At 41.2% G+C, this 11,872-nt stretch overlaps 1 protein-coding gene across 1 annotated transcript; it reads left to right on the top strand.

The window, feature by feature from the left end:
• Positions 1-454: 454 nt before the first annotated feature.
• On the top strand, positions 455-11,872 carry fxyd3 (FXYD domain containing ion transport regulator 3). Its single transcript, XM_085366224.1, has 8 exons — positions 455-594; positions 6,577-6,610; positions 8,158-8,190; positions 8,375-8,398; positions 8,646-8,720; positions 8,831-8,867; positions 9,313-9,356; positions 11,105-11,872. Exons 2-8 carry the CDS (start codon positions 6,577-6,579, stop codon positions 11,122-11,124), a joined length of 267 nt encoding a protein of 88 aa, XP_085222350.1. The 5' UTR covers positions 455-594; the 3' UTR covers positions 11,125-11,872.

Below are 11,872 nucleotides of genomic sequence, written 5' to 3'. Positions count from 1 at the left end.
AAATATCCTGAGTCAATTCGAAATTAAAGTCAAAATAAATGTCGGTGTCAATAACCAAGAGTCTCATTTTCATAACTTCCCTACAGCAAATTAGCAAACTTTCATTTCCAGCAGTAAAATAAGACGTTATTTCATATTCAACTGTAATGGTGACAAATGCTATTATTACAGTACTTATAAAATTATTACTGCCCGTTTTTGTAAACATACATCACAGAGCGGAGGAAAAGCCAACCCCGACCCCACAAACCTCGTCTCCTTCTCCACAAGCAAACATTCCCCTCCTCTCCAACTATGCGCCTACAACTGACTCTGGATCAGCTTCCACACCCAGCTCTTCTCCAGCCGCCAACCCTTCTGCTGACAAACGTAACCCCCAAAAACTGACCTGGGATCAGGATACGGCAACAAAGCTCCAGCAGTTTAAACTCTGCCCCCTTTTCCCTAAAACCCAGCCAACCTGTAGAGTGTCACGGAGTGCTGAAGGCAGGGTGTTGGCGCAGCGCGTGGAGAGAAGTCGCAGTTTCAGTGTCACGTATCCGTCCGCTCGTGAGAAATTTCCTCGTGATTTGCTTGTCGCTGCTAAACACAAAGGTAAGTGCCGAAACAAATAAATTAGCTCACATTTCACACAGCAGTGACGCCCTCGTCTATCCTTAGTTGCGGAAATTTGTTGATGAAGTTACGTTTTTTTTCGTCAGTTGAAAGCGTTAATCTCATTCCGGGCTAATTGTAGGGTCACGTCACATTTAGGTAGTCATCTTAGAAAAGAAGAACTTTTGGGGGGAAAAACTTTGTTATTGTGTTTTTCTACACTTAAAGGTTCAAATAAGACGAGTAAATACAACGTAGGCGGAAAAGCAGAGCGTCAGGCGCCTATAACGTCTATTTGGCCGTTTCCATCGAGCCCACCAGTGCCAGGACAACGGGACTGCACGCGCTTATTTGCGTGCGTGTGTCCATCACCTTCTTTGCTATTTTTTTAAGTGCTCAACAGGCTTAATGTACACCAGCTTTTTGTAGATAGGTCCTTGTTTAAATTCATCAGATAAGAGGAAAAACTCAAAGGAATATTTGCGGCATATTTTATCGCACCAATAAGGAGTTGGATTTTTAAAAAGCGCACATTATTTTTCCGTTTTCGGTTGTAAGCTTTCCTACTTTAGACTTTTCTAACGTGCTCATACTGTAGGCTGTATACACGGTCTTTTTTTTAACAGGACTGCAAAATGGTATGTGTGACCAGCTGATAAGAGCAGAAGTGACTGTGTGCCACCAGGACAGAGTGGGACAAGGACACAGGCAGTCAGATTATGTTGCACAGGACATGCATAGCATGCTGCTAATTTATCAAAGCAATCATTTGATCGTCATGGTTTCAGATACAGACTGTGCATGTGCAAAGAAGACTCTGCAAGAGCACAAGGAATTCAGATATGGAGCAAATAAGTTAACTTTCCACCAAAATAAAGCCCCCACAGAACCAAATAACCACAGTGAGGCTGTGAAATGTGTTGTGCAAAGACGTGATGGGAGTGCTGCAGAGCAAATGTACTCTGTGGAAAATGATGATCAACTCTCTCCCAACAGTTCTTCCCTGTTTTTCCAGTGATATAAGCTAGGGGGCAAACATTAGGATAATAGGCTGGTGATATAATAGAAGAGATGGTAAGAAGACAGGACAGAAGCTAAATAAGATGATTTTGTGATGATAATAACTTCACTTATATAGTCAAAGTATTTGCAATGGCGTTTTCTTTCCTTTCTTAGCTGAGACAGACTTGTCTGGACGTCCTCTCCTCCTCATGTAAATTACAAAAGCCTAAAAAGAAAACGGGACCAGCAGTGGAGAGAAAAGGGAGGACGAGGAAGCGCTCTTAGGTGGCACACTTGCTGCTCACCTTTCCTAATTGCATCAGTTCAGTGGCTGACAAACACAAATTTAGAAACTGCAACAAGAAGACATTGATTTTAGATCAGCCATGTGACTGTGACCTTCAGAGCATTTCCTTTCCTTCTCTGGGATAATGTTGGAAGAGAAACAGATGATAGAGGTCTTCCAAAAAATTTTGTTTTGAGCAGCTGCTAGTCAGCACTTGGGAGATTGATGGGTGTAAGAGGAGGTTAAATTATGGAAATGTACGGTCTTTGTTGATCTGCTGAGTATGACTCTACAACATAAAGACTGTTTCTAGCCGCTCACTGTGGTTTCCATGAGTGATTCATGGCTTTAGTATGCTCCACTCCCTCTCTGTGTCCCTCCTCTTCCCCTCTCTTACCCAACCGCACTCTCCCTCATCTTCCTCTCTCCCACTCACTGTCAGCTTAAATCCTACTTCAAAACTTTATGTCATGTGATGTATTTCTTTCCCTTTTTTTTCCAGTTTTGTCACTCTTTCATTTTCTTTGCCAGTGCTGATCTCCTCCACCTCATGCCTCTTCCTTCCTTTCTCTGTTGCTTGTTTCTCTTTACTTGTCAATGGAGTCCACACAGTTTTGCAACAACAGAGCCCATTTTGTGGTTGCTGTTTTCAGCTTGCATTTGTGATCACACATTTCGTTTCCAGCCTTTCGTTTCTGGAAAATCATCAAACGCCGGAGTCACAAAGTGAAGGGAGGTTCTGCTCTGTCTTGGGCAAGTAGAGGAAAAGTATTGGTTAAAGCAGGTTCACACTGTGTGCAGTGTGTTTCTTCGAGGACAAAGACTTCCCTGTGGGTGTGTGACTCGTACAGGATGTTTTGCATACTGGAATTCACTGCTTCTAATTTAGGAATAAAAAAATGCCTCTGAAAATAGGCAGCTGGCTTTGTAGTGCATTACATGACCCCAAGCACACCAGTGTCCAGCATTCAAACAGGTGGACGGGGGGTGGGGGGATTGTTAGAAGACAGAAACCAAGTCATACATGCTGTAAACACACACACAGTAGAGGAAGCTCTGATATTAAGACTTAGAGTGTAGTTATAACGTACTGCATGCGTGTGTTTTTCATACACGCGTACTTGTATCACTGATTCATTTTGTACTTTACCCTCATGGCTCAAAACATAGTTAAGCAGCTTAAGCATGATCTGGTGGAACTGGCAGTTGGCTCACATTCAAAGCCGAGGTGCTCACATGTTTGTGTGCTTTGCTCATTTCATTCCCCAAAGATCATCTTCTTGACACTGAATGGTAGCCGAGGAGCGCTCCTTGTGTATTTTGGATCCCTACGATCTTTCCTGCAGTAGCACCAACACAAGGAAAAAATTCTGATCACAAAATGTTCACGTTACTTAAAAATCAGTTTGCAGAAGCTTTACTTGTTAGCAGAAGTCGAAGTGGAACGTAGCTGAAGTTTATTGCGTAACCTCACTTGTAGAAAAGGGAGGAGAAGGAGTGTTGGGCGGAAAAGGGAAGCTCACCATGGGCTCGAGTGTATAGAGTAGAGAGCCTATCTTCAAGGGAATTTGTAAGGGAAGGGATAAACGAGAGAATGCTGGGGAAAGTGCAAGGACGTGACGAAGCGTGTCCAGGAACTGAAGAGTGTAGAGAATAAAGGAGAGGTCTAAACTGACTGGAGGGCACTGGAAGGGTAACAGGAGCTTAAAAAACAGAAGAGCTGTATGAAACAGCAGTGTTTAAACAAACATGCGATTGCTGAACACTTTCTGATGAGGACAGAGAAGATGAAGTGAAAGAAGCAATGGGTGAAAGGACGCAGCAAGAGAGCATGAGACGGAGTGTAAAGCACTCCCGAGGTCAGGAGGGAGAGGGATGCTCCGAGAGCTGACAACAAAACGCGAGGGATAGTCGGAGACAGGCGGGGAGAGCCAGAACAGAAAGCTCTTTATCCTTGGAGCAGAAGAAGCTCCACGGGGAGTTGGTGCCCGCAGTTGTGAATATAGGTTTTTAGTGGTTCTCTGGAAACATTTGTAATTTCCAAGTGGCCTGAAACCATAACTAAATTAGGTCAGAAACAACAGGATGATTAGCCAGTGACTCTTGTAGGTTTTTAAACAAAAATACAATATAGATTGATGTTTCCAGCATTTACAATTTGAAGATCTGCAGCTTTTCTTGTTCTTTTTATACATGAAAAATCTAGTAGTTGTGTAAATGTGAGTTATTCATGAACAATCCGCATATTCTGGCCAAGTTTGAACACTTTACTTACACACCAGGTGGTTTGTTCTTATGTTTCTGCAAGTCATGAACACAATGATTGGGATACACACCTTCATCACTTACTGCCTCGCCCCACCCTACACTAACATTTGCGTTAGAATATGATCTTTCAGTAGGAGCTGGGAGGCGCCACCTTTCTCTCCCCTGCCTGACCTTTCAGCTGCCCTTCTTTTTTTCCATCTTTGTTCTCTCTTACTGTCTTTCTGTCTGCTTTTGCCTTTGTTTCTCCCACCTTTCTCTCTCCCCCGGTGCCTTTCTAACTAGGTAAACCATTCTCCAGTGGTTGTTGGCCTATTTCCAGCAACTGTGCATTCCCCCTGGCTTGCCTTGGGTTGCTGTGGGGAGGCACTGTGATGGAGGCGCTCGTCCTGATCTTCTTTTTCTCCTCTTTGCTGCCAAACTCCGAAATACCACCAGCTGAACAGGGAGACACATTGTTCTTGCTTACATTCTTTATAGTGACCACCATGTCTCCCTTTCACACAAGCAAAAATGCTAGAAGATACCAGATTAATTGACCAATTTAATAATTTTGTATATAAAATGACACGTGAAAAATACAGATTTTCTCACAGACCCATCAGATCATTGGCAGGTGTCTGTTTTTGTCTGTCAGTCCAAAATCCAAAGATAGTCTTTCCCATATCAAGTATGGTGGAGAAAATCAATAATTTCTCATGTTTCTCATGAAATTACAGGAAATAGTAGTTTCATGAAAAACAGAGGGGGGTAAGTGGTAAGCTGTTACTGGTTTCAGGACAGTTTAGACAAGCTAAGTGGGGCATCAAATTTGACAAGTAACTAGGGGTGCACTCAGATCTCCTCTTATGGCAGCCTTTCAGTTCACAGACAAATGCTGCAGGGCATACATGACAGTTTTGCTAAATTTGTGTCCCCCATCTGGTTTGTTTGGTGTAAGGTGGCCGCAAAGCTCAGTCGGAGCCCTCTCTCTTTAATGTTATCTTAACTTTTGTGTCTGGCCTCATGCAAACAACATTCAATCCAAGGCAGTCGTTACTAAACGCTGCTTCTGTTTCTCCCCCATGGATCAACAGCTTTTCTTCTTGTAAATTTCCACCAGGAGCATGATGGAGAATAATCCCAAAAAGAATCTCGTTGCAGTCTTGGGGGGAAAAAAACTAATCCTGTCAAGATCCCAGATCTTTGCAAAAGTCTTATAGTCTATGACTGAAAACTCAGACCAACCCATTGTCTCAGGATGTCAGGGGATGCCAGACTTTTTAAAGGTTTCCAATGTGTGAATGTTTATGCCAAGTGGAAAATCGCTGCCCTGGTTTTTTTCTTTCAGGGGCAGGGGGTTAAGGCGTGTCCTTTCTGAGAGCACATGATACCCCTGCTCCGATATTCCACCTCACACAGCACAAATACCTCAGATAGTGTGTTTAATATGGGTGCCCTTCTCTGGAAATACATTTCTCTATAAACAGTGACACAAGTTTATAGATGTATCTAGGTCGTCTTAGTCTAAGGAGCTTGGAAAGAAAAGCATCTGGACTTCTCCAAGTTTCTTGAAGACATTTCACCTCTCATCTGAGAATCTTCTTCACTTCTAAGGGAACACCATTGCTCCTAGACCTGAGGAAGCTTCTGGGATGACAGGAGAAACGTCTTCAAGAAACTTAAAGAAGTCCAGATGCTTTTCTTCCAAGCTCCTCAGGCAACAGTAGAAATAGCTCAATTGGCCAATGCACAGTTCACCTTTAAAAAAAGTTGAATTCAGTTGTTTTGTTCTTGTTTTTTCAGACAGAAATAGCTGTGAAGTTTGAGTGCACTTACCATATTCTTGTGGATTTATCCTGTTTATCTGCAAGTGAAAGCTAATTTACAAAGAAGACTTAAAAAAAACTGACAGGAAACTTCAAACACCTGGACAGTCACCATAGCTGTGGCCACACAATATATAATGCATGATGACATTAGAATGTGGTCTATATTCAGGCTATAGAACATTAATGCTTCGGTGCTTTAAGATGGCAGCAGTGCAATGCAGTATGCACCAGAGATGTAATTCTCCTGTTGAGGCTCCATTAGAGCACTTTGTGTCCATCAACATCAGCTCAAGTTTCTGTGTGTGAAAATAAAGCAGGAGGGGCCACTTTGTATCCATTTGAATTTGATCATTTGACTTTGTGTGTGCTTCAAAGGGGACAGATGCATGTCCTGTAAGCGTATCTCTGTGTGTTTAGTCCTTTTACTGCCCCTCAGAAAATACTGTGAGGCTAAATGTTGCATCATGTCTGTTGACTTTGTTGGCTGGTACTAGCCAGAGCCTTGTACTGACTAGAAGTTAATGGTTTCAGTCAACATGCATGCACAAGTGAAACATGAAGTTCTGGATGTTTCAACTAACTAGAGCTTGTGTTTCTGTCCTTATGTAAATCCTGAAGATGTTGAAGATCTGTGTTTTGGTGTTAATGACAAGTAAGTAAAACTCAAGTCTTTTAATATAGTGTGGGGGAAAAAATTGTATCACGTTTTTTTTTTTTTTTCTTTTTCTTTTTCTAAAATGAGAAACTTAAGTTATTTTCATTCATTTGTTAAATCGGAAAGCATGACCAGTTAGCTTCACTTCCTTCTAACAGAGCTTGCAAGTCTCTCTCCTGTCAGCACATTGTACAAATATTTGAGGACTCCTGATAACGTGGTGGGGGGAGAAAATAAACAGCAGAGTTCATGAGTGGCTACAGATATCATCTGGTCACCATTTCAGTCTTGGTTTAATTAGGTTTACAGTAATGCAGTACTGTGTAAAAGTATATGCTTCTTTCTGATTTTCCTTTTTCTTGCACATCAAATTGAAAAACTAGACAAAGACTACCTGGGTAAATACAAAATGCACTTTTTAAATGATGATGTAATTTATTAAGGGAAAAGGGTATTCAAACCTACCTGTGTGAAAAAGTAATTGCCTCAATTATTAAATCATAAATTAAAAAATACTTGATGATTGGAGAAATCATGCAGGAAGTCACAAAAGAAATCAGAACAACAACTAAAGAACTGCAGGCCTCACTTAGTCTTAGTTAAGGTCAGAGTTCATGATTAAACAACAAGAAAAAGATCGAGCAAAAATGGCATCTATTGGAGAGTTCTAAGGAGAAAACCACCGCTGACCAGAAAGAACCCAAAGGTTCTTCTCACATTTACCAAAAAAACTTGATGACCCCCAAAACTTTGCAGAAAATATTCTAAACACTGACGAGATTCTAACAGTCAAACATGGTGGCAGTAGTGTGATGGTCTGGGCTGCTTTCTGCTCTCTACCAGAAAGTCCTGAAGGAGAATGTCCATCCATCAGTTCATGTCCTAAAGCTCAAGAACACTTCAGTTAGATATACCACGTGTCCACCTGTGAATGGCTCAAAATACAACCCCCCCCCCCCCCACACACACACCCACCCACCCAAAAAAAAACAATCTTGAGTGAAAACTGATCGAGATATTTTATTGTGACCTCAAACCAAACTCTTTCACACAGGGTCAAATAGGTCTGGGTAACTTTTCTCCCATGATAAATAAAATCCTTTTTTTTTTTTTTTTTTTTTTAAATTGCATTTTAGTATTCACTTTGATTATATTTGTCTAAAAATAAAATGTTTTATCAGAAACATTTAAGTGTCATTAATATGTTACATAAAAAAAAAAAAAAACAATAAATGAGGAAGTGGGGGGAAATACATTTTCACAGCACCGTATGTGGAACTAATTTCTGACAGTGTAGTTTCCATTGGTAATGAAGCGAGGCTTCATCAAGTGGAAACTAGAGATGATATTTGGTGAAACGGAGCTTTATTTATAATTTTAAATACGAAAGCTTTAAGGAGTATTTATGAATTGCCACTGAGAGAATTTCATTGCCTTTCTTTGAATGCTGCATGAAATAGTTTAACATCAGCTTCCACTTTCAAGATCTCTTATCAGCAGCACGAGATTGGCTCTGTTTCACTGTTGTGTCTGATCCCTTGCAGTTGTGTCCCTGGTGTTCGCAGAAGAACAGAACGGTAAGTACAGTCCTGGACGTCAGATTCAATAGAGCCTAATGTTTGAAACCTGTCCTCCTGACACTTAGGCATGCCACGATTTAGTAACTCTGATAATACCACTGATGATAACACTACTTAGATGTTTCTGAATGTTTCCCGTGTGTCTGCTTTTAACTGATCCTCTTTATTTCTGTTCCTACAGCGGAAGATGACCCCTTCACCTTTGGTAATTATCTGTAAATTTATTACTGTCTTATGTCAGTTGATTAAAGTAAGAAGATGATGCCTTATATTGATTGTTGCACCCTTATATAAAAGAAGAATGCAATATAAATATTGTTGGGTAAATGTCTATAATATTTATTTACTTGTTGGTGCATCGATTTCAGTCTCGACCTTTTGTCTGACTATTTTTTTTTTTTTACTTCAAGTTGTTGTTGTTGTCTAATGGCTAACATGATGTGTTCGTGCAGACTATCACAGACTGCGTGTCGGAGGCCTCATCCTAGCTGCCGTTCTCTGTCTCATTGGCATCACCATCCTTCTCAGTAAGTGGCAAAATACTCACAGATACATGCATTATACAAATATATGCACAGCTATAAATAGACTCCATCAAAGGCACGCAGTCATCTTTGCTTCTTTTCTCTCACTTCAGGCGGCCACTGCAGGTGCAAGTTCAACCAGAATAAGAGGTGATCTGTCATCGAAATATTTAAAAAACATCTGTGTAACAGGAGTAAACTAACGCTGCGGCCACACCGGAAATGTTTTGCAGCAATGTGCCCACCAGAGACCACAGAAAGTGATCACATTTGACTACAAGTGACTACAGGTTAAATAACCGCTGGCAACATGAAGCGGCCAGGACCTGAGATAAACTTTTCTCACATTTTGTGTGGCACTTCCAGCTAAGCGATTGAAGCAACTGCCAATGAGAGCACAGGATACTCCTGACAACTGGAGCCTCGAATATCTGCAACCAGCCCTCAGTTTCAAAGCAATGCACAAGAAACAAAGCACTTCCAGTGTGGACGGACCTTAATGGCACCGCATATCAAATATTATCTTGCAAGTCATGTTAGGCTTTTGTTTTGTTTTTTTCAACCCCAATTCTTGAATTCTTGCTTCTCTTTGCAGGCGGAGGACAGGAAGCAATGCTCAGCAGATGCTTACCGATCAAGGTAATGCATACATCCTGATTAATAATAATAATAATAATGGATTGGATTTATATAGTGCTTTTCAAGGCACCCAAAGCGCTTTACAATACCACTATTCATTCACTCTCGCATTCATACACTGGTGGAGGCAAGCTATGGTTGTAGCCACAGCTGCCCTGGGGCAGACTGACAGAAGCGAGGCTGCCATTTCGCGCCATCGGCCCCTCTGGCCAACACCAGTAGGCGGTAGGGTAAAGTGTCTTGCCCAAGGACACAACGACCAGGACAGAGAGCCCAGGGATCGAACCGGCGACCTTCCGGTTACAGATACGCTTCCCAACCCCCTGAGCCACGGTCGCCCCATTGACAACACTCTTTACCTTATTAACTGGTTCACAAACTAAAGGTGCACCAGTCGACCGGCCAGAGACTGTTGTCCAGCATTCTCACCCTGAATCAGTGACTGACTGGTCAGCCTCACGTGTGTCCGATTACAGGCCAGTCCATTTAATGTCCCATTCGGCACAGTGTGCAGGCTCCTCTCAGAGAGCAAAGATAAAGTTCTTCTAAGTGGGGGAACAACCACATAAATGTTTATAACAAAAACACTCATTAGACAGTTAAACTGAGTGAAAAAGAGGAAAAAAGTTTGATGTTCTGTCATGTGATGAAGTTATAAATATTGGAAATGGAATATTTTGTTCCTGTATAGGACACTCTATTTCAGCTTTTTAATGCATACCTATGAGTTGTGTGAAGCCGGATAAACAACTTCTTCTCTTATCAACATATTCACAATTTTATCACCCACTTGGCATCCTGCCTAGATCTCAAGTTATATATACTCTGTTCATCTGCTTCACTGTAGACATCCCCATGTGTCTCTCACACGCACGCACACACTGACACAGAATGGAAAACGCTCATAGTGCTGGACTGAGATGGCACAGACCTCGCTGTTCAACAGGTGCAGGGACTCTGGGAGTCTGGCAGGCAGAGAAGGGAAGGAGAGAGGAAGGCAAAAAGTACTGCTGTTTCATTTAACTTTGCATTTTTTAGCGTTTTTTGTTTTTTTTTTAACACAGAAATATTGTTAATTTGTATACTCTGTGTTGGAGCTGTTGATACTGAGGCCAAGCTGTTTTGATTTTAGCAGCTTTAATATAGGACAAACACACAGGTGGCCCATATGGAAAAAAACACTGGGTGTGTATACAGGCAACTCAGCAGGATCCCACAGGGACATACTGCACTGTTAGGCAGTTTCCACTCACAGGCCCACACACTCTTCCTCTTTCTGACGTTCATTCTCAGATGATGAGCAGCATATAACAAAGAGTGGATTTTCTACAAAGAGCCACAAACATTCATCATTTTACATAAAATTATGATTGCTACGTTGTTACGGCCTCACTTGCCATGATGGGGTTGAGCTGGGGGGTGTTTTTTATTTGTTTGTTTTTGAAGTATTTTGCTTCTTCTTTCCTTTTTTTAATGCCTAATAAAAAAAAGTCACACTTTTCAGTAGTTACTTCTCTAAATATGTTTACTGCTGTCACAAGATCCCAGTTAAATCTGCAATGTTTTGTCACAGTGTTCTCTAAAGTCTAGAGGTTTAATTTTTTTTAAAAAAATGCAGTTTGAGTTATATTGCAGATTAAAGCAAAGTCATGCAGACCCTACTAAAGGACCCCGTTTGTGCCTCATGTTGGCGATCATATTTTCAGGAAGAAAGTCAACCATGCTTTCCTTTGTGTGTGTCTCTGTAGGTCGTGCCTGCGACTGCTAGATGTCAGCCAGAACACACCGACTTCCCAAATCTGCAAGCAACAGACACCGCAGAGGATGAGCACTGGGACTCGTGACAACCCACAACACCCTACTGTTGTTTATTTAGAGAGATAAACAAAGAGTAGTCTGTGTGCACCTGATCTGAGGTGTGGCGCTTTCTACCTGAGCTACTGATCTTCAATCCGCCCCTCAACCCATACACCCACGTTCAAAAACATTTTTATATATATATATATATATATATATATATATATATACGGTTTTGCCACTTTCATTTCAATCAGTTTACCTTTTGTGATACTGCACACTGTGTAAAAATAAAAAATAAAAAAGAATAAATCGATATTAACCAGCTGTGATACCCAGCTGCTCACGACAGAAATTGGTCATTGACACACAGGTCTTTTTTTATGTTAGTAGTTTTGAATGTATCTAAGTAAAATAGTAGCACAAACCTATTCCCAAATAAATGTCTCACATTACTCCTCATACCTGTACTGTATGTCTGAGTCAAACATTGATGTAGATGTTAGTCACTTACTGTGGCCGGCCTAACCCTGTGTGCTTTTGTGTGAATTATATGAAATCCATGTATTCATGAGTAATTAGGGTGCTGCTGGGAATTCATCAAAATCTGTTCGTTTCCATGTTTTGCCTTTTGAAAGAGTGTAGTGGATTGCACTGTTCAGAGAGTCATGTTTCTATAAAAGAAATGCTGAAACACCTATGTGCTCTTTACTTCTTAC

Source organism: Diplotaxodon limnothrissa, linkage group LG11, assembly GCF_057381915.1.
Source record: "Diplotaxodon limnothrissa isolate DT_005_m linkage group LG11, D_limnothrissa_male_GT1.1, whole genome shotgun sequence".
NCBI classification, from domain to species: Eukaryota; Metazoa; Chordata; class Actinopteri; order Cichliformes; family Cichlidae; genus Diplotaxodon; species Diplotaxodon limnothrissa.
The sequence above is the reverse complement of the archived record's forward strand: the minus strand, read 5'-3'. Positions and strand labels throughout refer to the sequence as shown.